Below are 26,528 nucleotides of genomic sequence, written 5' to 3'. Positions count from 1 at the left end.
GATTCACTGACAAAAGTATACAGCCACACCACAACAATTTTGAACTCGACAAGCTATTGATTTACAGTGATATTGTGACCGAATATAACGTTTATTAAAAATCGCCATACAATATCATTGATTTAAAAAATATACGTACTTGCTGCCTGATTTGTCCGTACTGCAAGCTCTTCGGTACTTTCCGTATCTTTTGCAAGTTGCTCATTTCCGGTGAAGACTAAATCAAATACACACTGAAGGTTTCCACTGCACTTCTTCTCTGCTTCCGCTCGTAATGTAGCGCTGGCTTCCTCCAGGAATTTCGGAGTAAAATTCGCTTGAATGAAATTGGCGTGGGTGAGGCCGTCCCAATATTTAAAAACGGACTCTTGTGCGGTAGTCATCCCTTCAATTGAATAATTACCAACAGCATTGCATGAAATGGCATAAGAAAGTATTATTGTATTTTGCGTCAATTTTAGTTCAAGTTCAACAAAACACACTGAAGAAAGCTGTGGAATATCCGTGTCAAAAGTTTTATGTAATAATTTAAATACATTTCAATGTAGAACACGATGCAAGTCGACATAATACGTTTTATTTATGTATGTGCATTGTAGCAAAGAGAAATGTCACACTAAATATGAACATATATACGGCAGGTGAAGCGGTAGAAAGTATTATTACATTTGCTGCCGAAGTTCTCAAAAACTTGTCTTTCGGAAGGACTAGACAGGGAAGTGTTGGCACCACGTGGTATGAAGTCATCTTTATCATTGTCATTGTAGTTGCCAAGCAACCCAACGGTATTCTTGTTTTTCAAAGTATTTGGCATCGCAATCGCCATCTGAAGAAGCCCGTGTCCTTCTGTTACATTGAATGTTATACCTAAAATAAAATTGACATAAATTAATATATGTCCAAATCTATATTTTCCATGTAAAGTGTAGTTAAGGTTAGTCATTGAATATAAAGCTATACAATAATTCAATAATTAAGATGAAGACTTATATTACTAAATCAAGTTTATTTGACATACTTGTGTCTGTTTAGTCGAGTAGATGGTATAATTACTAGTCATTGTCAATGGCACACTAAGATCTAGTTTCGTAATAGAGCTCTAATACATTTATTGTAACAAAATACCGAAAGCCATAAGCCTTATAACATTAAATAAGTTCGTGTTCGTTCATAAAAATGTTTACTTTCTGAATACACGCAGTTGTTTGCGTATTTGAGTATATACGTTTATGGTCTATATGACCGTAAATACTTTCTTATTTGTCATTTTTACATTTTTAGAAATCAAACAAGATAAAAAACTAGTTGAAAAACAATGACACAAAATCAAACACGAGCCTGAATCACTGAAAAAGGCCGAAATCGTTTTTTCAGACATGTTTCTTGATACAGTCAGTCCAATGACCGATTTGATGACCATAGTTTCGGGTTTATAGTAGTCATTCGTATAGTCCGCCCACGAAGTTTTATTCGTGCCCACGAAAAGCTGTGTCCTGTTTCCTGCCTCGTTCAGCTCCACTTGCATCCAGACGCCGTCGCCCTGTATCGCAAAGCCGGAGAACACGGTAGCGTCGGATAGATCCCCGGTGGCTCTCTTTGCTCTCTGTGTTCGGCATTGGATTTCGAGTACTATGTTTGGTTCAGTTATTTTCATCATCACATATTCGCCATGGCCGTTGAAGGTGAAGGTTGCGCCATCTAACGTGTTGAAGTGAGGATCACCAACTCCACGGGCTTGAAAACGAAACAAATGATACGGTGATAAAGAAAAAAACCCGCATTGATTCAGTTTTAATATAACATGTATATAAGATAATTATGTTATTTCATATATAATAATTGTTTTTCTACACACTAACTCTTAACAACGTCTGCAATACTCTTGACGAGATTTTTTTCGCCAAAAAGTATTTATTTGCAACCAGGGTTCTTCTCAACGCATGGCAATTAGTAATAGTTTATATAACTATATCCTCAGTTCAAAGAACACATCCATATATTGACGCGTTCTGTTGATGGAATTGTCTTTATATATACAGTTTACTAGCTTTTGCAAATATTAAGGTTTTAAACCTGTAACCCGAAATATTGATGGTCTGTTCATTCTTCGAATAGTTTTTATTGTCATGGTATTCTGCACCCAGAACCGAAGTAAACAAAAATTTACCAACGATTAAGGATTCTCAGAAGCCTTCATATTTCAAGTACGAATACCATGCAGTACATCATTTGTAATCGAGAGCAATCGTGTCCGAAATGGTTCAAATTGCTTAGTTCATTTTGCTTACCTAAGAATCAATATGCAAAAAGACTCTAGTTTTAATAGAGAATAGTTCATGTGTGCCAACGCATGTGTCAATATGTGAAAATGATGAATATCATAAAATTCATAATAAACCCACATCGTAAAAAACTATATGGATTTGTTTATACTTTTTTTTTATGCCACTAACTGCATTGTTTTTTTGCCACATATGTAAAATATGATATGTTATCACCACGCCACAAAGTCGATTGTTTTTAAAATGTGAATGTTCAATGTATCAAGAATTATCGCAGATTCAAGCACAAACTCGGAGGCCGTTTGTGTTGTTGGAAATGTACGAAATAAGGCGATATATTACAGGTTTAAAACCTTAACAATCATAACAATTTCCAATATTAAAACAAGTTAGAAGTCTACAGCGAACTACACAATAGAATAGTTCATAAACTAAGAACATGAGCACGTACCTCGCAGCGAGAACGGGAACCACGAATAACATTGCGAAACAAGAGGCCTGACTTCCCAGTACAGGTCACAGAGGTCTGTCCTCTCACAACACACATCCCTGTAGTTCAGGTCTTCCAACTGATGTTTGCGGAGATCGATCAACTGATTCACAGAAGCAAAAGTTCCGGCTTCTTGCCCAAAGCCGATGAAAGACCCGGTTAAGACATCAAAGGCGCATGACTGAAATAATTCAGGCAACTTGAAAAGATATGATGGTAACTAAAATGTATTCAGGCAGCTTGAAAAGATATGATGGTAACTGAATTGTACTCAGGCAGCTTGAAAACATATGAAGGTAACTGAAATGTATTCAAGGAGTTTAAAACAAATGGCACAATACTAAAACATTTTAAGAAAGCGTGTTTATATAATATATAATTTAAATGAACATACTTGTTTAATGAATTGAAATCAAACGTGGCGTTGACTGCCATTTACTACACACGTTTTTATATTTCTAAACATAAAACCGCAAGTTGGATGAGATACTTCGAAACATATAAACCAATTTAACCAGCAAAACATCCTTACCGGATTAAGTGAAATCTTGTAAAAAAGTATTTGATTACAATTTTATAATTTATCACAAATAAAAAAAACACCGCAAGGGATATTTTGGAACCCGTTTACCAAGTAATAGACCACGATCACGTCAAATCGTGACATTCTACTTATTAAGCATTTTAGATTTTCTTACACATCAAAAGAATGAAATTAGCTTAATGCCCCCAGTCAGATGTAAGTCTAAATGTGCTGCACGTCTCGTCGTCAAAATGATGGAAACCGACATGCATCGTTTATTCTGTATCATGCGCAATGTTTCTGACACTTTACGCCTAGTTCAATAGCACAAACGTTCGGACAGAAATACAAATCATTTAGTGTGATCACACTGATATTGTGAAACAATTATTAGCCCATGTCAAGGTTTTTATTAGCTATCCCAAAGAGTCTTTAGTTGGTTTAATACATTTCAACATATATATGAACAAACAATTATCACGTATCCTTACCACAGACGATTAAACATGTATAAAAGAAATCATAACAAAAACTGTTGAACAATTAAAAGATAATCGTCATTCGGCTAAAATAACAACTTTAATGTGTCGTTTTTGAACACAAACATGAAATTGAATTACTGAACAAGCAACGCGTTACCAAAAGCAAATAAATCGAAGAGATAAAAAAAATGCAGATTGATAACACGACAAAGCCGATGATTAAATTAGCCACGAAGAGATTGCTAACAACACCGAGCAATTTGGCCGAGGCTATAACCTTAACATAGCCAGAGTTTTACTTGACCAGGACCACACAAAATCGTTACGCTTGTCAATACGAATGTGGGAATCTTGTTTAAGCCTTATGATAAAGACATAACCCACTAGCTCGGAAAATTCAGACCGAAAGTCGACCTGTAATAGTGAGATTCGTAAAACGACAGACTAATAGTAACATTCATTCAAGGGAAAATATATTGTTGTTCAAAGGAAACCAGTACCCTACCAAGTAGGAAACTCTGATTTCAAAAACTGGTTAGAAAAGCCGTTTCCGAAAATTCTTATTCCGAGTGTATAGAGAACCCTCATATGAAAGTAACCGAGAATCATCAAATAAGACAATAGTGGTTCGTAGAAACCTAGAGCACGTGCTATGTTTTATTGTTTCAAGTATAGTCAATTATCAGGCTTAACACACGCAAAGCAGATGTTTTTAAACATAGTTACCCCTATTGTTAACAAAATGTCATAATTCCATAGGTAAATATGGCGTCATGTATACAGTAAAGCTTAAGAATACTTTTAATTCAGCGGTTTGTTTTTACTATGATGTTGCCTGTATTTTTCACCTTCGTTATGTTAATTCTACCATAGTATATAAACTCAATAGAAATATTATGTATCTCATGTACTTTCCTAAATTCATCATGTCAAAGTAGTGAAACACATATAATTATATTTCAGTAAATATATATAAATGTATCATGCAAACGTGTTAAAGACATGTTCAATCAAATTTAATTGATTTCTCACTACATAGTTTTTTAAACCGTTTAAATGTTGCCTGTTCATTGTAGGAATACTATTGTAAGAAAAAAAAACCCGAAAGACTTAAATATTTTATTTGTGCTTGTATAAACTGTCTCTTTGTGTGTAACCTGAATTGTGTTCTTGATTGCACCTTACTTTACCTAATGCAATTGACAAAACAAACTTAAATACCAATTGTGTGTCTCTGTACATGCTGAACAAAAGAAATTAATCTGGTAGTTGTACATTTTAATTCAACACTGGTCGTTCAGTGTTACACGTAGATACCTGATGACCAATGGTTCCATTTAATTTGTGATTGTGAAAATGAATTAAGTGTTGAAGGTATTAGAAATGTATATTTTTAATACAATTTCACTGTTTCAAAAACTATGAATAATAAAAATGTAAGACAAACGGTTGTAAAACATATTGAAGAACGGAATTGGGACCTTGTCAGAGTTACTTATCCTGTTCTGAAACTATATACATGGGCACAAACATGCTTCGTACAAAAAGCTAGGCTTGACTTTTGCCTTCTATCACCGCTTTTATTACCAGCAGTCGTCGATACAAACATTCTACCTAGCTTCCAATCTGATGACTTAATTGTAACCATCTCGTTACAATATACTTATTTTAACCATGGAGAAGTCTATGGAAGCATAAGAATTTTCTGTTAGGAGAGGTCTTCTACTTAAATACTATTAATAACAAAACAAAAACGCATTAACACAGCGATACATGGTCCTGGTTGATAATTTGGATATTACGTCTGATATAAAAGACAAATACATTCAAGTTACGCTTAAGGATCAAATTTGCCTCGAAACCTTACTACTGTAAAGGTCACAGTTAATAATGTCCACCAACACTCGTGAACAGTAAATAAAACTCGAAATAACAAAACACGAGAAAAATCTCTCACAGACAAACATGTGCATTATATTTTATTTAAGCTAAACTTAAAACATTACATGATGAAGACTGTAAAGGTCATTCATACGGTCTAGAGCTGAATGTGTTCAAGACGGTTAAAAACTCTTGAAAATATTTTTGTAACCTTGAAAATATACAATTATGCGCCAAGAAAACAATGACAAAATGAATTAATGATAGTCAAGGAATTTTCTTATTTAACAAAAAAACTAGTTTCAAAACTAAAACGTTAAGTGCACATTTAAATAGAAAATAAGGCCTTAATACAAGATGATTACATCCAGCAAAAATGGTGGATGCAGTCAGCTCAAAACTGTCAAAATATGCCTTAATTCATACTGGGACATACAAATACAAATGGGCATCAAAATGCAATTTTTGTTTTGATAAAAATCACTCTTGAAACAGTTAATTCGTACCAGTCCTTGCACTGCCATGTACTTAATGAAATTAACTGTTTTAATGATTTGCGTGTAAGTGAAGAATAGGAACTGTTGTTTTCTCTTTGGCAGTAGTTGCGATATGGGACAATGAATTTTTGCTTATATTGTTAATTGAATAAAATTTATACATGCAGATGTTGCTTGTAAATTTTGAACTGTGTTGAGTGGCATGCACTCAACCCACACACACCTTTTGACGAGCAAATACGATATTTTACACGGAGAAATACATTTTAACATGAACATTATTTAATACTGGACTCAAAAGATTGAATGGCATATTGTGTAGAACATAATAGGTACCTTTCCATATGGTCGTGAACGACGCGTAGGTTCCATAGGTACGTGGATGACGTTAGTCGAGTGCCAAGTGTAGTCCCACAAACTGAAACTCCGGTCCCATCGCAACCAATCCAAAAAGCAAGGACAAACAGGCATTTGCCTGGCCATGGTCTCATACTGAGATACCTTTGATCTCTCATTCTTGTACCAGACTTTGCACGTTAGTCGATCGTTAGCGTCAAGATTTGTATGACCTGTGTAATCAAAACTGACGGCACCTTTGTATTGTTCTGAAATATATATACATATTTTACGTCCATATGTTCCCCAAAACATGAATTCTTTAGATATATGGTCATGAGCGTGAAAATGTTTGTCTATTTGTAATCGGCATCATGACCAACACTATCAACATCATGATTGCAATTAATTAAATCATCACAGTAATCATAAAATTAATCATCTTCATCTACAACTGCCTATCTTTAATCTAAATGATATTGCTGCAAAAAATATATACGTATTTATAACATACTGTTAAATTTCAGATTTTTATCCGCTCGACGTAAGAAGCTGCCGTCGGCTGTATTGTCTAGTCCCTCGAAGTAGCCGTCAGCCATGTAACCAATAAAGGGTGAGCCAAACGAATCAAGCATTCCGCCATCACGGTACCAATTGAACGAGTACGAATGAGTACCGTTGGTTGTAAAAATGACTTGAAACGTTACGCTCTGAAACATTTTCACGAGAAGTACTTTATAAAAATTGATATGCATTTCCTGCGGAATAATGATTTTGCACGACTATCATCGCAAAAACCTCTTTTATTTAAAAAAAGTAATACTGTGAATATTGAAGCTATTTAAACATATGCGTATGTTTTCTCATGTACTTTTCCGATTCATTTAAAATTGCTCATCGTTTGTTTTTCTTGAAAACATAACAACAACGTGTTTTTATAATTTAATAACGGACAAATCTAAAGAAAGAAAGGACTGAATGAGCTTTAGAATCCACTGACATCACTCCCTCCAACTCGTGTTGCCGCATTCCACGTGGCCTTCAGCACATAGATAGGCTCGAAGTTTGCCTCGCCATAGCTTTCCTTAACGAAGCTCTTCACATTAGCGCTCACATTAGCGTTGCTAACTGTTGCAAAGTCGTACGAATGGTAAAACAACTGATCGCGTTTCACCAATAGATCTGCAAAATAAGGCGCGATGCAAACGGCTCCCTTAAAGTCAGTGCTGTAACCTCGACTATTTCTTGGTGGGAAATAGCCCGAAAATGGCTGCTTGAAGCAAATAAGGCCGTTTGGACATATCTGAAATAATACACGAAAGTATTGTGTGATTTTCATGTTTCAATTAAATAAAATGTTTCATTTTTCAAACGAATCTTATTTAGTTTTATTTCATTCAAATTATGCAATTATATAAAATATGATTTGTTAATATTTAATCCTTCAGGAAGACGATGTATGAATGACAAACATTGCTCGACTTCGTAAATAGTAAATTGTGTAGTTATTCGGTGGACTTAATTTTTTTAACAAACTGTTTGCTTTTTGTCGATAAGAAATGTAATAAGAGACAAGCTTGAGATTTTCTTGGAATGTGGTAACCACAAACTTTGTAGCAATTCAATAGTTGTATATATTTTTTTGAAAATGAAAAATATGCATAAAGTTTAACTTGTGACACAATATTTGGCACAACTTGAAGCGCATTGATGTCTACCCTCTTATTCTTGTCATTTAAGTGTGTGCATATGAACGGTTATCGAGTTGCTGAAAAACAGAAAGACACTTACGTATATTTGTCTGTACCCCACACCGCGGAATGGTATCCGATATCCAAGATTGATGGGCACTAAACATGAATCGTCAGAGACGGGTGAGGCCTGATCACCGGCTGCTATGCCGTACTCCAAAAAGACGCCTTAATATGGGGTGAGAATGTCCAAAATGTGTCATTGATTAAAAACAATATATATAAATGTGATTAAAAAGAAACACAATAAATACAAGCACATATATAACTAGCTATTGTACGCAAGCACATTTGAACATGTAAACAATTAAAAAACGGTAAATAACATAACAATACGTGAAATGTTAACAAAATGCTACTTACCACGCGATTGAATCACGGGAGCTTCAGTTGTAGTAGGTTGTTGTGTTGCAGAAGATACCTGTGTAGTCGTAGATGCTTGTGTTGTAATGGGTGTTTGTGTTGTAGTAGAAGCTCTTGATGTACTAGGGGTCTGAGTTGTAGTAGGAGCCTGAGTTGTAGTAGTAGCATAAGTTGTAGTAGGTACTTCAATCGCAGTGGCAGCCTGAGTTGAAGTAGTAGCTTGAGTTGTAGTATGTATTTCTGTTGTAGTAGGTGTCTCTGTTGTAGTAGGAGCCTGAGTTGTAGTAGTAATTTGAGTTGTAGTAGTAGCTTGAGTTGTAGATGGTACATCAGTTGTAGTCGCAGCCTGAGTTGTAGTAAAAGCTTGAGTTGTAGTAAGTACCTTTGTTGTAGTTGGTGGCTCTGTTGTAGAAGTAGCAGGAGCCGGAGTTGTAGTAGGTACCTCCGTTGTAGTAGGTGTCTCTTTTGTAGAAGGAGCCTGAGTTGAAGTAGGAGCTTGAGTAGGTACCTGTGTTGTAGTAGGTGTCTCTGTTATAGTAGTAGCTTGAGTTGAAGTAGGAGCTTGAGTAGGTACCTCTGTTGTAGTAGGTGTCTCTGTTATAGTAGTAGCTTGAGTTGAAGTAGGAGCTTGAGTTGAAGTAGTAGCCTGAGTTGTAGTAGGTACCTCAGTTGTAGAAGAAGCATGAGTTGAAGTAGGAGCATCAGTTGTAGTAGGTACCTCTGTTGTAGTGGCAGCCTGAGTTGAAGTTGGAACATCAGTTGTAGTAGGTACCTTTGTTATAGTAGTTGCCTCAGTTGTAGTAAGAACATCAGTTGTAGTAGGTTCCTGAGTTGAAATAGGCACGTTAGTTGTAGCATTTGTCTCAGATGTGGTTGGAGTCTCAGTTGTAGATAGAGTCTCAGTTGTGGTTGGAGTCTCAGCTGTGGTCAGAGTCTTAGTTGTGGTTGGTGTCTCAGCTGTGGTTGGAGCCTCAGTAGTTGTTAGAGCCTCAGTAGATGTTAGAGCCTCAGTTGTGGTTGGAGCCTCAGTAGTTGTTGGAGCCTCAGTAGTTGATGGAGCCTCAGTTGTGGTTGGAGCCTCAGTAGTTGTAAGAGCCTCAGTAGTTGTTGGAGCCTCAGTAGTTGTTGGAGCCTCAGAAGTTATTGGAGCCTCAGTTGTGGTTGGAGCCTCAGTAGTTGTTAGAGCCTCAGTAGTGATTGGAGCCTCAGTAGTTGTTGGAGCCTCAGAAGTGGTTAGAGTGTCACTAGTTGTTGGAGCCTCGGTAGTTGTTGGGGCCTCAGTAGTTGTTAGAGCCTCAGTTGTGGTTGGAGCCTCAGTACTTGTAAGAGCCTCAGTAGTTGTTGGAGGCTCTGTAGTTGTTGGAGCCTCAGTAGTTGTTGGAGTCTCAGAAGTTGTTGGAGCATCAGTTGTGGCTAAAGCCTCAGTAGTTGGTAGAGCCTCAGTAGTTGTTGGAGCCTCAGAAGTTGTAAAAGCATCAGTCATTGTTGGAGCCTCAGTAGTTGTTGGAGCCTCAGTAGAGGTTAGAGTGTCAGTTGTTGTTGGAGACTCAGTAGTTGTAAGAGCCTCAGTAGTTGTTGGAGCCTCAGTAGTTGTTGGAGCCTCAGTAGTTGTGAGAGCATCAGTAGTGGTTGGAACCTTAGTAGTTGTTGGAGCCTCAGTAGTGGTTAGAGTGTCAGTAGTTGTTGGAGCCTCAGTAGTTGTTGGAGCCTCAGTAGTTGTTAGAGCCTCAGTTGTGGTTGAAGCCTCATTAGTTGTAAGAGCCTCAGAAGTTGTTGGAGCCTCAGTAGTTGTTGGGGCCTCAGTAGTTGTTGGAGCCTCAGTAGTTGTTGGAGCCTCAGTAGTTGTTGGAGCCTCAGTAGCTGTTAAAGCCTTAGAAGTGGTTGGAGCCTCAGTAGTTGTTGGAGCCTCAGTAGTGGTTGGAGCCTCAGTAGTTGTTAGAGCCTCAGTAGTGGTTGGAGCCTCAGTAGTTGTTGGAGCCTCAGTAGTGGTTAGAGCCTCAGTGATGGTTAGAGTGTCAGTAGTTGTTGGAGCCTCAGTAGTTGTTGGAGCCTCAGTAGTGGTTGGAGTCTCAGTAGTTGTTGGAGCCTCAGTAGTTGTTGGAACGTAAGTAGTTGTAAGAGCTTCAGTAGTGGTTGGAGCCTCAGTAGTTGTTAGAGCCTCAGTTGTAGTTGGAGCCTCAGTAGTTGTAAGAGCTTCAGTAGTTGTTGGAGCCTCAGTAGTTGTTAGAGCATCAGTAGTTGTTATAGCCTCAGTAGTACTTGGAGCCTTAGTAGTTGAAAGAGCCTCAGTAGTTGTTGGCGCCTCAGTAGTGGTTAGAGTGTCTGTAGTTGTTGGAGCCTCAGTAGTTGTTGGAGCCTCAGTAGTTGTTAGAGCCTCAGTAGTTGTTGGAGCCTCAGTAGTTGTAAGAGCCTCAGAAGTTGTTGGAGCCTCAGTAGTTGTTAGAGCCTCAGTTGTGATTGGAGCCTCAGTATTTGTTAGAGCCTCAGTAGTCGTTGGAGCATCAGTAGTTGTTAAAGCCTCAGTAGTGGTTGGAGCCTCAGTAGGTGTTGGAACGTCAGTAGTTGTAAGAGCCTCAGAAGTTGTTGGAGCATCAGTTGTGGCTAAAGCCTCAGTAGTTGGTAGAGCCTCAGTAGTTGTTGGAGCCTCAGAAGTTGTAAAAGCATCAGTCATAGTTGGAGCCTCAGTAGTTGTTGGAGCCTCAGTAGAGGTTAGAGTGTCAGTTGTTGTTGAAGACTCAGTAGTTGTAAGAGCCTCAGTAGTTGTTGGAGCCTCAGTAGTTGTTGGAGCCTCAGTAGTTGTTAGAGCTTCAGTGGTGGTTGGAGCCTCAGTAGTCGTTGGAGCCTCAGTAGTTGTTAAAGCCTCAGTAGTGGTTGGAGCCTCAGTAGTTGTTGGAGCCTCAGTAGTTGTTAGAGCCTCAGTTGTGGTTGAAGCCTCATTAGTTGTAAGAGCCTCAGAAGTTGTTGGAGCCTCAGTAGTTGTTGGGGCCTCAGTAGTTGTTGGAGCCTCAGTAGTTGTTGGAGCCTCAGTAGTTGTTGGAGCCTCAGTAGCTGTTAAAGCCTTAGTAGTGGTTGGAGCCTCAGTAGTTGTTGGAGCCTCAGTAGTGGTTGGAGCCTCAGTAGTTGTTAGAGCCTCAGTAGTGGTTGGAGCCTCAGTAGTTATTGGAGCCTCAGTAGTGGTTAGAGCCTCAGTGATGGTTAGAGTGTCAGTAGTTGTTGGAGCCTCAGTAGTTGTTGGAGCCTCAGTAGTGGTTGGAGTCTCAGTAGTTGTTGGAGCCTCAGTAGTTGTTGGAACGTAAGTAGTTGTAAGAGCTTCAGTAGTGGTTGGAGCCTCAGTAGTTGTTAGAGCCTCAGTTGTAGTTGGAGCCTCAGTAGTTGTAAGAGCTTCAGTAGTTGTTGGAGCCTCAGTAGTTGTTAGAGCATCAGTAGTTGTTATAGCCTCAGTAGTACTTGGAGCCTTAGTAGTTGAAAGAGCCTCAGTAGTTGTTGGCGCCTCAGTAGTGGTTAGAGTGTCTGTAGTTGTTGGAGCCTCAGTAGTTGTTGGAGCCTCAGTAGTTGTTAGAGCCTCAGTAGTTGTTGGAGCCTCAGTAGTTGTACGAGCCTCAGAAGTTGTTGGAGCCTCAGTAGTTGTTAGAGCCTCAGTTGTGATTGGAGCCTCAGTATTTGTTAGAGCCTCAGTAGTCGTTGGAGCATCAGTAGTTGTTAAAGCCTCAGTAGTGGTTGGAGCCTCAGTAGGTGTTGGAACGTCAGTAGTTGTAAGAGCCTCAGTAGTTGTTAGAGCTTCAGTGGTGGTTGGAGCCTCAGTAGTCGTTGGAGCCTCAGTAGTTGTTAAAGCCTCAGTAGTGGTTGGAGCCTCAGTAGTTGTTGGAGCCTCAGTAGTGGTTGGAGCCTCAGTAGTTGTTGGAGCCTCAGTAGTGGTTAGAGCCTCAGTGATGGTTAGAGCCTCAGTAGTTGTTTGAGCCTCAGTAGTTGTTGGAGCCTCAGTAGTGGTTGGAGCCTCAGTAGTTGTTGGAGCCTCAGTAGTTGTTGGAACGTAAGTAGTTGTAAGAGCTTCAGTAGTGGTTGGAACCTGTGTAGTTGTTAGAGCCTCAGTTGTGGTTGGAGCCTCAGTAGTTGTAAGAGCTTCAGTAGTTGTTGGAGCCTCAGTAGTTGTTAGAGCCTCAGTAGTTGTTATAGCCTCAGTAGTGGTTGGAGCCTCAGTAGGTGTTGGAACGTCAGTAGTTGTAAGAGCCTCAGTAGTTGTTAGAGCTTCAGTGGTGGTTGGAGCCTCAGTAGTCGTTGGAGCCTCAGTAGTTGTTAAAGCCTCAGTAGTGGTTGGAGCCTCAGTAGTTGTTGGAGCCTCAGTAGTGGTTGGAGCCTCAGTAGTTGTTGGAGCCTCAGTAGTGGTTAGAGCCTCAGTGATGGTTAGACCCTCAGTAGTTGTTGGAGCCTCAGTAGTTGTTGGAGCATCAGTAGTGGTTGGAGCCTCAGTAGTTGTTGGAGCCTCAGTAGTTGTTGGAACGTAAGTAGTTGTAAGAGCTTCAGTAGTGGTTGGAGCCTCTGTAGTTGCTAGAGCCTCAGTTGTGGTTGGAGCCTCAGTAGTTGTAAGAGCTTCAGTAGTTGTTGGAGCCTCAGTAGTTGTTAGAGCCTCAGTAGTTGTTATAGCCTCAGTAGTTGCTGGAGCCTCAGTAGTTGTAAGAGCCTCAGTAGTTGTTGGCGCCTCAGTAGTGGTTAGAGTGTCAGTAGTTGTTGGAGCCTCAGTAGTTGTTGCAGCCTCAGTAGTTGTTAGAGCCTCAGTAGTTGTTGGAACCTCAGTGGTTGTTAGAGTCTCAGTTGTAATTGGAGCCTCAGTAGTTGTTAGAGCCTCAGTAGTCGTTGGAGCCTCAGTAGTTGATAAAGCCTCAGTAGTGGTTGGAGCCTCAGTAGTTGTTGGAACGTCAGTAGTTGTAAGAGCCTCAGTAGTTGTTAGAGCTTTAGTAGTGGTTGGAGCCTCAGTAGTCGTTGGAGCCTCAGTAGTTGTAAAAGCCTCAGTAGTGGTTGGAGCCTCAGTAGTTGTTGGAACGTCAGTAGTTGTAAGAGCCTCAGTAGTTGTTAGAGCTTCAGTGGTGGTTGGAGCCTCAGTAGTCGTTGGAGCCTCAGTAGTTGTTAAAGCCTCAGTAGTGGTTGGAGCCTCAGTAGTTGTTGGAGCCTCAGTAGTGGTTGGAGCCTCAGTAGTTGTTGGAGCCTCAGTAGTGGTTAGAGCCTCAGTGATGGTTAGAGCCTCAGTAGTTGTTGGAGCCTCAGTAGTTGTTGGAGCCTCAGTAGTGGTTGGAGCCTCAGTAGTTGTTGGAGCCTCCGTAGTTGTTGGAACGTAAGTAGTTGTAAGAGCTTCAGTAGTGGTTGGAGCCTCTGTAGTTGTTAGAGCCTCAGTTGTGGTTGGAGCCTCAGTAGTTGTAAGAGCTTCAGTAGTTGTTGGAGCCTCAGTAGTTGTTAGAGCCTCAGTAGTTGTTATAGCCTCAGTAGTTGCTGGAGCCTCAGTAGTTGTAAGAGCCTCAGTAGTTGTTGGCGCCTCAGTAGTGGTTAGAGTGTCAGTAGTTGTTGGAGCCTCAGTAGTTGTTGCAGCCTCAGTAGTTGTTAGAGCCTCAGTAGTTGTTGGAACCTCAGTAGTTGTTAGAGTCTCAGTTGTAATTGGAGCCTCAGTAGTTGTTAGAGCCTCAGTAGTCGTTGGAGCCTCAGTAGTTGTTAAAGCCTCAGTAGTGGTTGGAGCCTCAGTAGTTGTTGGAACGTCAGTAGTTGTAAGAGCCTCAGTAGTTGTTAGAGCTTTAGTAGTGGTTGGAGCCTCAGTAGTCGTTGGAGCCTCAGTAGTTGTAAAAGCCTCAGTAGTGGTTGGAGCCTCAGTAGTTGTTGGAACGTCAGTAGTTGTAAGAGCCTCAGTAGTTGTTAGAGCTTCAGTAGTGGTTGGAGCCTCAGTGGTTGTTATTGCCTCAGTAGTTGTTGGAGCCTCAGTAGTGGTTGGAGCCTCAGTTGTGGTTTGAGCCTCAGTAGTTGTTGGAACCTCAATTGTCGTTGAAGCCTCAGTAGTTGTTGGAGCCTCAGTAGTGGTTAGAGTGTAAGTAGTTGTTGGAGCCTCAGTAGTTGTAAGAGCCTCAGTAGTTGTATGAACCTCAGTAATGGTTGGAGCCTCAGTAGTTGTTAGAGCATCAGTAGTGGTTGGAACCTTAGTAGTTGTTGGAGCCTCAGAAGTTGTAAAAGCATCAGTCCTTGTTGGAGCCATAGTAGTTGTTGGAGCCTCAGTAGTTGTTGGAGTCTCAGTAGTTGTTGGAGCATCAGTTGTGGTTAAAGCCTCAGTAGTTGGTAGAGCCTCAGTAGTTGTTGGAGCCTCAGTAGTTGTAAAAGCATCAGTCGTTGTTGGAGCCTCAGTAGTTGTTGGAGCCTCAGTAGTGGTTAGAGTGTCAGTAGTTGTTGGAGCCTCAGTAGTTGTAAGAGCCTCAGTAGTTGTTGGAGCCTCAGTAGTTGTTTGAGCCACAGTAGTTGTTAGAGTGTCAGTAGTTTTTGGAGCCTCAGTAGTTGTTGGAGCCTCAGTAGTTGTTGGAGCCTCAGTAGTTGTTAGAGCCTCAGTAGTGGTTGGAGCCTCAGTAGTTGTTGGAGCCTCAGAAGTTGTTGGAACGTAAGTAGTTGTAAGAGCTTCAGTAGTGGTTGGAGCCTCAGTAGTTGTTAGAACCTCAGTAGTTGTTTGAGCCTTAGTAGTGGTTGGAGCCTCAGTTGTGGTTTGAGCCTCAGAAGTTGTTAGAGTCTCAGTAGTTGTTGGAACCTCAGTATTTGTTGGAGCCTCAGTAGTTGTTAAAGGCTCAATTATTGTGGTTGGAGCCAAAGTAGTTGTTAGAGCCTCAGTAGTTGTTGGAGTCTCAGTAGTTGTTGGAACCTCAGTAGTTGTTGGAGCCTCAGTAGTTGTTAGAGCCTCAGTTGTGGTTGGAGCCTCAGTAGTTGTAAGAGCCTCAGTAGTTGTTAGAGCCTCAGAAGTTGTTAGAGCCTCAGTAGTTGTTATAGCCTCAGTAGTTGATGGAGCCTCAGTAGTTGTAAGAGCCTCATTAGTTGTTGGAGCCTCAGAAGTGGTTAGAGTGTCAGTAGTTGTTGGAGCCTCAGTAGTTGTTGGAGCCTCAGTAGTTGTTAGAGCCTCAGTAGTTGTTGGAGCCTCAGTAGTTGTAAGAGCCTCAGTAGTTGTTGGATCCTCAGCAGTTGTTGTAGCCTCAGTAGTTGTTAGAGCTTCAGTAGTGGTTGGAGCCTCAGTAGTCGTTGGAGCCTCAGTAGTTATTAAAGCCTCAGTAGTGGTTGGAGCCTCAGTAGTTGTTGGAACGTCAGTAGTTGTAAGAGCCTCAGTAGTTGTTAAAGCCTCAGTAGTGGTTGGAGCCTCAGTAGTTGTTAGAGCCTCAGTAGTGGTTGGAGCCTCAGTAGTTGTTGGAGCCTCAGTAGTGGTTAGAGCCTCAGTGATGGTTAGAGCCTCAGTAGTTGTTGGAGCCTCAGTAGTTGTTGGAGCCTCAGTAGTGGTTGGAGCCTCAGTAGTTGTTGGAGTCTCAGTAGTTGTTGGAGCATCAGTTGTGGTTAAAGCCTCAGTAGTTGTTAGAGCTTCAATAGTGGTTGGAGCCTCAGTAGTTGTTAGAGCCTCCGTAGTTGTTAGAGCCTCGTTAGTGGTTGGAGCCTCAGTTGTGGTTTGAGCCTCAGTAGTTGTAAGAGCCTCATTAGTTGTTGGAGCCTCAGAAGTGGTTAGAGTGTCAGTAGTTGTTGGAGCCTCAGTAGTTGTTGGAGCCTCAGTAGTTGTTAGAGCCTCAGTAGTTGTTGGAGCCTCAGTAGTTGTAAGAGCCTCAGTAGTTGTTGGATCCTCAGCAGTTGTTGTAGCCTCAGTAGTTGTTAGAGCTTCAGTAGTGGTTGGAGCCTCAGTAGTCGTTGGAGCCTCAGTAGTTATTAAAGCCTCAGTAGTGGTTGGAGCCTCAGTAGTTGTTGGAACGTCAGTAGTTGTAAGAGCCTCAGTAGTTGTTAAAGCCTCAGTAGTGGTTGGAGCCTCAGTAGTTGTTAGAGCCTCAGTAGTGGTTGGAGCCTCAGTAGTTGTTGGAGCCTCAGTAGTGGTTAGAGCCTCAGTGATGGTTAGAGCCTCAGTAGTTGTTGGAGCCTCAGTAGTTGTTGGAGCCTCAGTAGTGGTTGGAGCCTCAGTAGTTGTTGGAGTCTCAGTAGTTGTAGGAGCATCAGTTGTGGTTAAAGCCTCAGTAGTTGTTAGAGCTTCAATAGTGGTTGGAGCCTCAGTAGTTGTTGGAGTCTCAGTAGTTGTTGGAGCATCAGTTGTGGTTAAAGCCTCAGTAGTTGGTTAGAGCCTCAGTAGTTGTTGGAGCCTCAGTAGTTGTAAAAGCATCAGTCGTTGTTGGAGCCTCAGTAGTTGTTGGAGAATCAGTAGTGGTTAGAGTGTCAGTAGTTGTTGGAGCCTCAGTAGTTGTAAGAGCCTCAGTAGTTGTTGGAGCCTCAGTAGTTGTTTGAGCCACAGTAGTTGTTAGAGTGTCAGTAGTTTTTGGAGCCTCAGTAGTTGTTGGAGCCTCAGTAGTTGTTGGAGCCTCAGTAGTTGTTAGAGCCTCAGTAGTGGTTGGAGCCTCAGTAGTTGTTGGAGCCTCAGAAGTTGTTGGAACGTAAGTAGTTGTAAGAGCTTCAGTAGTGGTTGGAGCCTCAGTAGTTGTTAGAACCTCAGTAGTTGTTTGAGCCTTAGTAGTGGTTGGAGCCTCAGTTGTGGTTTGAGCCTCAGAAGTTGTTAGAGTCTCAGTAGTTGTTGGAACCTCAGTATTTGTTGGAGCCTCAGTAGTTGTTAAAGGCTCAATTATTGTGGTTGGAGCCAAAGTAGTTGTTAGAGCCTCAGTAGTTGTTGGAGTCTCAGTAGTTGTTGGAACCTCAGTAGTTGTTGGAGCCTCAGTAGTTGTTAGAGCCTCAGTTGTGGTTGGAGCCTCAGTAGTTGTAAGAGCCTCAGTAGTTGTTAGAGCCTCAGAAGTTGTTAGAGCCTCAGTAGTTGTTATAGCCTCAGTAGTTGATGGAGCCTCAGTAGTTGTAAGAGCCTCATTAGTTGTTGGAGCCTCAGAAGTGGTTAGAGTGTCAGTAGTTGTTGGAGCCTCAGTAGTTGTTGGAGCCTCAGTAGTTGTTAGAGCCTCAGTAGTTGTTGGAGCCTCAGTAGTTGTAAGAGCCTCAGTAGTTGTTGGATCCTCAGCAGTTGTTGTAGCCTCAGTAGTTGTTAGAGCTTCAGTAGTGGTTGGAGCCTCAGTAGTCGTTGGAGCCTCAGTAGTTATTAAAGCCTCAGTAGTGGTTGGAGCCTCAGTAGTTGTTGGAACGTCAGTAGTTGTAAGAGCCTCAGTAGTTGTTAAAGCCTCAGTAGTGGTTGGAGCCTCAGTAGTTGTTAGAGCCTCAGTAGTGGTTGGAGCCTCAGTAGTTGTTGGAGCCTCAGTAGTGGTTAGAGCCTCAGTGATGGTTAGAGCCTCAGTAGTTGTTGGAGCCTCAGTAGTTGTTGGAGCCTCAGTAGTGGTTGGAGCCTCAGTAGTTGTTGGAGTCTCAGTAGTTGTTGGAGCATCAGTTGTGGTTAAAGCCTCAGTAGTTGTTAGAGCTTCAATAGTGGTTGGAGCCTCAGTAGTTGTTAGAGCCTCCGTAGTTGTTAGAGCCTCGTTAGTGGTTGGAGCCTCAGTTGTGGTTTGAGCCTCAGTAGTTGTAAGAGCCTCATTAGTTGTTGGAGCCTCAGAAGTGGTTAGAGTGTCAGTAGTTGTTGGAGCCTCAGTAGTTGTTGGAGCCTCAGTAGTTGTTAGAGCCTCAGTAGTTGTTGGAGCCTCAGTAGTTGTAAGAGCCTCAGTAGTTGTTGGATCCTCAGCAGTTGTTGTAGCCTCAGTAGTTGTTAGAGCTTCAGTAGTGGTTGGAGCCTCAGTAGTCGTTGGAGCCTCAGTAGTTATTAAAGCCTCAGTAGTGGTTGGAGCCTCAGTAGTTGTTGGAACGTCAGTAGTTGTAAGAGCCTCAGTAGTTGTTAAAGCCTCAGTAGTGGTTGGAGCCTCAGTAGTTGTTAGAGCCTCAGTAGTGGTTGGAGCCTCAGTAGTTGTTGGAGCCTCAGTAGTGGTTAGAGCCTCAGTGATGGTTAGAGCCTCAGTAGTTGTTGGAGCCTCAGTAGTTGTTGGAGCCTCAGTAGTGGTTGGAGCCTCAGTAGTTGTTGGAGTCTCAGTAGTTGTAGGAGCATCAGTTGTGGTTAAAGCCTCAGTAGTTGTTAGAGCTTCAATAGTGGTTGGAGCCTCAGTAGTTGTTAGAGCCTCCGTAGTTGTTAGAGCCTCGTTAGTGGTTGGAGCCTCAGTTGTGGTTTGAGCCTCAGTAGTTGTTGGAGCCTCAGTTGTTGTTGGAGCCTCAGTAGTGGTTAGAGTGTCAGTAGCTGTTAGAGCCTCAGTAGTTGTGAGAGCCTCAGTGGTGGTTAGAGCCTCAGTAGTTGTTGGAGCCTCAGTAGTTGTAAGAGCTTCAGTAGTGGTTGGAGCTTCAGTAGTGGTTGGAGCCTCTGTAGTTGCTAGAGCCTCAGTTGTGGTTGGAGCCTCAGTAGTTGTTGGAACCTCAGTAGTTGTTGGAGCCTCAGTAGTTGTTAGAGCCTCAGTTGTGGTTGGAGCCTCAGTAGTTGTTGGAGCCTCAGTAGTGGTTAGAGCCTCAGTGATGGTTAGAGCCTCAGTAGTTGTTGGAGCCTCAGTAGTTGTTGGAGCCTCACTAGTGGTTGGAGCCTCAGTAGTTGTTGGAGTCTCAGAAGTTGTTGGAGCATCAGTTGTGGTTAAAGCCTCAGTAGTTGTAAGAGCTTCAATAGTGGTTGGAGCCTCAGTAGTTGTTAGAGCCTCCGTAGTTGTTAGAGCCTCGTTAGTGGTTGGAGCCTCAGTTGTGGTTTGAGCCTCAGTAGTTGTTTGAGCCTCAGTTGTTGTTGGAGCCTCAGTAGTGGTAAGAGTGTCAGTAGCTGTTAGAGCCTCAGTAGTTGTGAGAGCCTCAGTTGTGGTTTGAGCGTCAGTAGTTGTTAGAGTCTCAGTAGTTGTTGGAACCTCAGTAGTTGTTGGAGCCTCAGTAGTTGTTAGAGGCTCAATTATTGTGGTTGGAGCCTCAGTAGTTGTTAGAGCATCAGTAGTTGTTGGAGCCTCAGTAGTTGTTTGAACCTCAGTAGTTGTTGGAGCCTCAGTAGTTGTTGGAGCCTCAGTAGTTGTTGGAGCCTCAGTATTTGTTAGAGAATCAGTAGTGTTTGGAGCCTCAGTACTTGTTGGAGCCACAGTAGTGGATAGAGTGTCAGTAGTTGTTGGAGCCTCAGTAGTTGTTAGAGCCTCAGTAGTTGTTAGAGCCTCAGTAGTTGTTGGAGCCTCAGTAGTTGTTGGAGCCTCAGTAGTTGTTAGAGCCTCAGTAGTGGTTGGAGCCTCAGTAGTTGTTGGAGCCTCAGAAGTTGTTGGAACGTAAGTAGTTGTAAGAGCTTCAGTAGTGGTTGGAGCCTCAGTAGTTGTTAAAACCTCAGTAGTTGTTTGAGCCTCAGTAGTGGTAGGAGCCAAAAGTGTGGTTTGAGCCTCAGAAGTTGTTAGAGTCTCAGTAGTTGTTGGAACCTCAGTAGTTGTTGGAGCCTCAGTTGTTGTTAGAGGCTCAATTATTGTTGTTGGAGCCTCAGTAGTTGTTAGAGCCTCAGTAATTGTTGGAACCTCAGTAGTTGTTGGAACCTCAGTAGTTGTTGGAGCCTCAGTAGTTGTTAGAGCCTCAGTTGTGGTTGGAGCCTCAGTAGTTGTAAGAGCCTCAGTAGTTGTTAAAGCCTCAGTAGTTGTTTGAGCCTTAGTAGTTGTTGGAGCCTCAGTTGTTGTAAGAGCCTCAGTAGTTGTTGGAGCCTCAGTAGTTGTTGGAGCCTCTGTAGTTGTTGGAGCCTCAGTAGTTGTTAGAGAATCAGTAGTGTTTGGAGCCTCAGTAGTTGTTGGAGCCACAGTAGTGGATAGAGTGTCAGTAGTTGTTGGAGCCTCAGTAGTTGTTAGAGCCTCAGTAGTTGTTAGAGCCTCAGTAGTTGTTGGAGCCTCAGTAGTTGTTAGAGCCTCAGTAGTTGTTGGAGCCTCAGTTGTTGTAAGAGCCTCAGTAGTTGTTGGAGCCTGAGCAGTTGTTGGAGCCTCAGTAGTTGTTAGAGCGTCAGTTGTGATTGGAGGCTCAGTAGTTGTTAAAGCCTCAGTAGTCGTTGGAGCCTCAGAAGTTGTTAAAGCCTCAGTAGTGGTTGGAGCCTCAGTAGTTGTTGGAACGTCAGTAGTTGTAAGAGCCTCAGTAGTTGTTAGAGCTTCAATAGTGGTTGGAGCCTCAGTAGTTGTTAGAGCCTCCGTAGTTGTTCGAGCCTCGTTAGTGGTTGGAGCCTCAGTTGTGGTTTGAGCCTCAGTAGTTGTTGGAGCCTCAGTAGTAGTTGGAGCCTCAGTAGTTGTAGGAGCCTCAGTGGTGGTTAGAGTCTCAGTAGTTGCTGGAACATCAATTGTGGTTGGAGCTTCAGTAGTTGTTAGAGCCTCAGTTGTGGTTGGAGCCTGAATAGTTGTTAGAGCCTCAGTAGTTGTTGGAGCCTCAGTAGTTGTTGGAGCCTCAGTAGTGGTTAGAGAGTCAGTAGTTGTTGGAGCCTCAGTAGTTGTGAGAGCCTCAGTGGTGGTTAGAGTCCCAGTAGTTGTTGGAACGTAAGTAGTTGTAAGAGCTTCAGTAGTGGTTGGAGCCTCAATAGTTGTTAGAGCCTCAGTAGTGGTTGGAGCCTCAGTAGTGGTTGGAGCCTCAGTTGTGGTTTGAGCCTCAGTAGTTGTTAGAGTCTCAGTAGTTGTTAAAACCTCAGTAGTTGTTTGAGCCTCAGTAGTGGTTGGAGCCTCAGTTGTGGTTTGAGCCTCAGAAGTTGTTAGAGTCTCAGTAGTTGTTGGAACCTCAGTAGTTGTTGGAGCCTCAGTTGTTGTTGGAGGCTCAATTATTGTGGTTGGAGCCTCAGTAGTTGTTAGAGCCTCAGTAGTTGTTAGAGTCTCAGTAGTTGTTGGAACCTCAGTAGTTGTTGGAGCCTCAGTAGTTGTAAGAGCCTCAGTTGTGGTTGGAGCCTCAGTAGTTGTAAGAGCCTCAGTAGTTGTTAGAGCCTCAGAAGTTGTTAGAGCCTCAGTAGTTGTTATAGCCTCAGTAGTTGTTGGAGCCTCAGTAGTTGTAAGAGCCTCATTAGTTGTTGGAGCCTCAGAAGTGGTTAGAGTGTCAGTAGTTGTTGTAGCCTCAGTAGATGTTGGAGCCTCAGTAGTTGTTAGAGCCTCAGTAGTTGATGGAGCCTCAGTTGTTGTAAGAGCCTCAGTAGTTGTTGGAGCCTCAGCAGTTGTTGGAGCCTCAGTAGTTGTTAGAGCGTCACTTGTGATTGGAGGCTCAGTAGTTGTTAGAGCCTCAGTAGTCGTTAGAACCTCAGAAGTTGTTAAAGCCTCAGTAGTGGTTGGAGCCTCAGTAGTTGTTGGAACGTCAGTAGTTGTAAGAGCCTCAGTAGCTGTTAGTGCTTCAGTAGTGGTTGGAGCCTCAGTAGTTGTTAGAGCCTCAGTAGTTGTTGGAGCCTCGTTAGTGGTTGGAGCATCAGTTGTGATTTGAGCCTCAGTAGTTGTTGGAGCCTCAGTAGTAGTTGGAGCCTCAGTAGTTGTTGGAGCCTCAGTGGTGGTTAGAGTCTCAGTAGTTGTTAGAACTTCAATTGTCGTTGGAGCCTCAGTAGTTGTTAGATCCTCAGTTGTGGTTGGAGCCTGAGTAGTTGTTAGAGCCTCAGTAGTTGTTGGAGCCTCAGTAGTTGTTGGAGCCTCAGTAGTGGTTAGAGTGTCAGTAGTTGTTGGAGCCTCAGTAGTTGTGAGAGCCTCAGTGGTTGTTAGAGTCTCAGTAGTTGTTGGGGCCTCAGTAGTTGTAAGAGCTTCAGCAGTGGTTGGAGCCTCAATAGTTGTTAGAGCCTCAGTAGTGGTTGGAGCATCAGTAGTGGTTGGAGCCTCAGTTGTGGTTTGAGCCTCAGTAGTTGTTAGAGTCTCAGTAGTTGTTGGAACCTCAGTAGTTGTTGGAGCCTCAGTAGTTGTTAGAGGCTCAATTATTGTGGTTGGAGCCTCAGTAGTTGTTAGAGCCTCAGTAGTTGTTGGAGCCTCAGTAGTTGTTTGAACCTCAGTAGTTGTTGGAGCCTCAGTAGTTGTTGGAGCCTCAGTAGTTGTTAGAGCCTCAGTTGTGGTTGGAGCCTGAGTAGTTGTTAGAGCCTCAGTAGTTGTTGGAGCCTCAGTAGTTGTTGGAGCCTCAGTAGTGGTTAGAGTGTCAGTAGTTGTTGGAGCCTCAGTAGTTGTGAGAGCCTCAGTGGTGGTTAGAGTCTCAGTAGTTGTTGGAGCCTCAGTAGTTGTAAGAGCTTCAGTAGTGGTTGGAGCCTCAATAGATGTTAGAGCCTCAGTAGTGGTTGGAGCCTCAGTAGTGGTTGGAGCCTTAGTTGTGGTTTGAGCCTCAGTAGTTGTTAGAGTCTCAGTAGTTGTTGGAACCTCAGTTGTTGTTGGAGCCTCAGTAGTTGTTAGAGGCTCAATTTTTGTGGTTGGAGCCTCAGTAGTTGTTAGAGCCTCAGTAGTTGTTGGAGCCTCAGTAGTTGTTTGAACCTCAGTAGTTGTTGGAGCCTCAGTAGTTGTTGGAGCCTCAGTAGGTGTTGGAGCCTCTGTAGTTGTTGGAGACTCAGTAGTTGTTAGAGAATCAGTAGTGGTTGGAGCCTCAGTAGTTGTTGGAGCCTCAGTAGTGGATAGAGTGTCAGTAGTTGTTGGAGCCTCAGTAGTTGTTAGAGCCTCAGTAGTTGTTAGAGCCTCAGTAGTTGTTGGAGCCTCAGTAGTTGTTGGAGCCTCAGTAGTTGTTAGAGCCTCAGTAGTGGTTGGAGCCTCAGTAGTTGTTGGAGCCTCAGAAGTTGTTGGAACGTAAGTAGTTGTAAGAGCTTCAGTAGTGGTTGGAGCCTCAGTAGTTGTTAAAACCTCAGTAGTTGTTTGAGCCTCAGTAGTGGTTGAAGCCTCAGTTGGGGTTTGAGCCTCAGAAGTTGTGAGAGTCTCAGTAGTTGTTGGAACCTCAGTAGTTGTCGGAGCCTCAGTTGTTGTTAGAGGCTCAATAATTGTGGTTGGAGCCTCAGTAGTTGTTAGAGCCTCAGTAGTTGTTGGAGCCTCAGTAGTTGTTGGAACCTCAGTAGTTGTTGGAGCCTCAGTAGTTGTTAGAGCCGCAGTTGTGGTTGGAGCCTCAGTAGTTGTAAGATCCTCAGTAGTTGTTAGAGCCTCAGAAGTTGTTAGAGCCTCAGTAGTTGTTATAGCATCAGTATTTGTTGGAGCCTCAGTAGTTGTAAGAGCCTCATTAGTTGTTGGAGCCTCAGAAGTTGTTAGAATGTCAGTAGTTGTTGGAGCCTCAGTAGTTGTTGGAGCCTCAGTAGTTGTTAGAGCCTCAGTAGTTGTTGGAGCCTCAGTTGTTGTTAGAGCCTCAGTAGTTGTTTTAGCCTCAGCAGTTATTGGAGCCTCAGTAGTTGTTAGAGCGTCAGTTGTGATTTGAAGCTCAGTTGTTGTTAAAGCCTCAGTAGTCGTTGGAGCCTCAGAAGTTGTTAAAGCCTCAGTAGTGGTTGGAGCCTCAGTAGTTGTTGGAACGTCAGTAGTTGTAAGAGCCTCAGTAGTTGTTAGAGCTTCAATAGTGGTTGGAGCCTCAGTAGTTGTTAGAGCCTCAGAAGTTGTTGGAGCCTCGTTAGTGGTTGGAGCCTCAGTTGTGGTTTGAGCATCAGTAGTTGTTGGAGCCTCAGTAGTAGTTGGAGCCTCAGTAGTTGTAGGAGCCTCAGTGGTGGTTAGAGTCTCAGTAGTTGTTGGAACCTCAATTGTCGTTGGAGCCTCAGTAGTTGTTAGAGCCTCAGTTGTGGTTGGAGCCTGAATAGTTGTTAGAGCCTCAGCAGTTGTTGGAGCCTCAGTAGTTGTTGGAGCCTCAGTAGTGGTTAGAGTGTCAGTAGTTGTTGGAGCCTCAGTAGCTGTGAGAGCCTCAGTGGTGGTTAGAATCCCAGTAGTTGTTGGAACGTAAGTAGTTGTAAGAGCTTCAGTAGTGGTTGGAGCCTCAATAGTTGTTAGAGCCTCAGTAGTGGTTGGAGCCTCAGTAGTGGTTGGAGCCTCAGTTGTGGTTTGAGCCTCAGTAGTTGTTAGAGTCTCAGTAGTTGTTAAAACCTCAGTAGTTGTTTGAGCCTCAGTAGTGGTTGGAGCATCAGTTGTGGTTTGAGCCTCAGAAGTTGTTAGAGTCTCAGTTGTTGTTGGAACCTCAGTAGTTGTTGGAGCCTCAGTTGTTGTTAGAGGCTCAATTATTGTGGTTGGAGCCTCAGTAGTTGTTAGAGCCTCAGTAGTTGTTGGAGCCTCAGTAGTTGTTGGAACCTCAGTAGTTGTTGGAGCATCAGTAGTTGTTAGAGCCTCAGTTGTGGTTTGAGCCTCAGTAGTTGTAAGAGCCTCAGTAGTTGTTAGAGCCTCAGAAGTTGTAAGAGCCTCAGTAGTTGTTATAGCCTCAGTAGTTGTTGGAGCCTCAGTAGTTGTAAGAGCATCATTAGTTGTTGGAGCCTCAGAAGTGGTTAGAGTGTCAGTAGTTGTTGGAGTCTCAGTAGTTGTTGGAGCCTCAGTAGTTGTTAGAGCCTCAGTAGTTGTAGGAGCCTCAGTGGTGGTTAGAGTCTCAGTAGTTGTTGGAACCTCAATTGTCGTTGGAGCCTCAGTAGTTGTTAGAGCCTCAGTTGTGGTTGGAGCCTGAATAGTTGTTAGAGCCTCAGTAGTTGTTGGAGCCTCAGTAGTTGTTGGAGCCTCAGTAGTGGTTAGAGTGTCAGTAGTTGTTGGAGCCTCAGTAGCTGTGAGAGCCTCAGTGGTGGTTAGAATCCCAGTAGTTGTTGGAACGTAAGTAGTTGTAAGAGCTTCAGTAGTGGTTTGAGCCTCAGTAGTTGTTGGAGCCTCAGTAGTAGTTGGAGCCTCAGTAGTTGTAGGAGCCTCAGTGGTGGTTAGAGTCTCAGTAGTTGTCGGAACCTCAATTGTCGTTGGAGCCTCAGTAGTTGTTAGAGCCTCAGTTGTGGTTGGAGCCTGAATAGTTGTTAGAGCCTCAGTAGTTGTTGGAGCCTCAGTAGTTGTTGGAGCCTCAGTAGTGGTTAGAGTGTCAGTAGTTGTTGGAGCCTCAGTAGCTGTGAGAGCCTCAGTGGTGGTTAGAATCCCAGTAGTTGTTGGAACGTAAGTAGTTGTAAGAGCTTCAGTAGTGGTTGGAGCCTCAATAGTTGTTAGAGCCTCAGTAGTGGTTGGAGCCTCAGTAGTGGTTGGAGCCTCAGTTGTGGTTTGAGCCTCAGTAGTTGTTAGAGTCTCAGTAGTTGTTAAAACCTCAGTAGTTGTTTGAGCCTCAGTAGTGGTTGGAGCATCAGTTGTGGTTTGAGCCTCAGAAGTTGTTAGAGTCTCAGTTGTTGTTTGAACCTCAGTAGTTGTTGGAGCCTCAGTTGTTGTTAGAGGCTCAATTATTGTGGTTGGAGCCTCAGTAGTTGTTAGAGCCTCAGTAGTTGTTGGAGCCTCAGTAGTTGTTGGAACCTCAGTAGTTGTTGGAGCCTCAGTAGTTGTTAGAGCCTCAGTTGTGGTTTGAGCCTCAGTAGTTGTAAGAGCCTCAGTAGTTGTTAGAGCCTCAGAAGTTGTTAGAGCCTCAGTAGTTGTTATAGCCTCAGTAGTTGTTGGAGCCTCAGTAGTTGTAAGAGCATCATTAGTTGTTGGAGCCTCAGAAGTGGTTAGAGTGTCAGTAGTTGTTGGAGTCTCAGTAGTTGTTGGAGCCTCAGTAGTTGTTAGAGCCTCAGTAGTTGTTGGAGCCTCAGTTGTTGTAAGAGCCTCAGTAGTTGTTGGAGCCTCAGCAGTTGTTGGAGCCTCAGTAGTTGTTAGAGCGTCACTTGTGATTGGAGGCTCAGTAGTTGTTAGAGACTCAGTATTCGTTAGAACCT

The 26,528-nt window shown here is 42.9% G+C and overlaps 2 protein-coding genes across 2 annotated transcripts in view; both read right to left on the bottom strand.

The window, feature by feature from the left end:
* LOC127859620 (uncharacterized) overlaps window positions 1-11,276 on the bottom strand; it is a 29,307-nt gene extending 18,031 nt beyond the window's left edge. Inside the window, exons 1-10 of the mRNA XM_052397123.1 lie at window positions 11,052-11,276; window positions 8,606-9,785; window positions 8,283-8,410; window positions 7,492-7,794; window positions 7,006-7,201; window positions 6,492-6,760; window positions 2,734-2,953; window positions 1,339-1,734; window positions 667-867; window positions 140-385 (exon numbers count right to left, since the gene is read on the bottom strand). Of these exons, the coding sequence (XP_052253083.1) occupies window positions 140-385; window positions 667-867; window positions 1,339-1,734; window positions 2,734-2,953; window positions 6,492-6,760; window positions 7,006-7,201; window positions 7,492-7,794; window positions 8,283-8,410; window positions 8,606-9,785; window positions 11,052-11,276 (3,364 nt within the window). The remainder of the gene's footprint in view (window positions 1-139; window positions 386-666; window positions 868-1,338; window positions 1,735-2,733; window positions 2,954-6,491; window positions 6,761-7,005; window positions 7,202-7,491; window positions 7,795-8,282; window positions 8,411-8,605; window positions 9,786-11,051) is intronic.
* Window positions 11,277-13,181: 1,905 nt separating this feature from the next.
* LOC127859619 (threonine-rich protein-like) lies at window positions 13,182-21,852 on the bottom strand (the record flags this gene model as incomplete). The annotated part of the gene is made up of 4 exons (XM_052397122.1): window positions 13,182-13,333; window positions 16,259-16,280; window positions 18,295-18,639; window positions 21,760-21,852. Coding segments are annotated over 4 exons (612 nt in total), but the record flags the coding sequence as incomplete, so codon positions are not given.
* Between the last annotated feature and the right edge of the window lie 4,676 nt (window positions 21,853-26,528).

This window comes from Dreissena polymorpha, chromosome 15 (assembly GCF_020536995.1).
Source record: "Dreissena polymorpha isolate Duluth1 chromosome 15, UMN_Dpol_1.0, whole genome shotgun sequence".
NCBI classification, from domain to species: Eukaryota; Metazoa; Mollusca; class Bivalvia; order Myida; family Dreissenidae; genus Dreissena; species Dreissena polymorpha.
The sequence above is the reverse complement of the archived record's forward strand: the minus strand, read 5'-3'. Positions and strand labels throughout refer to the sequence as shown.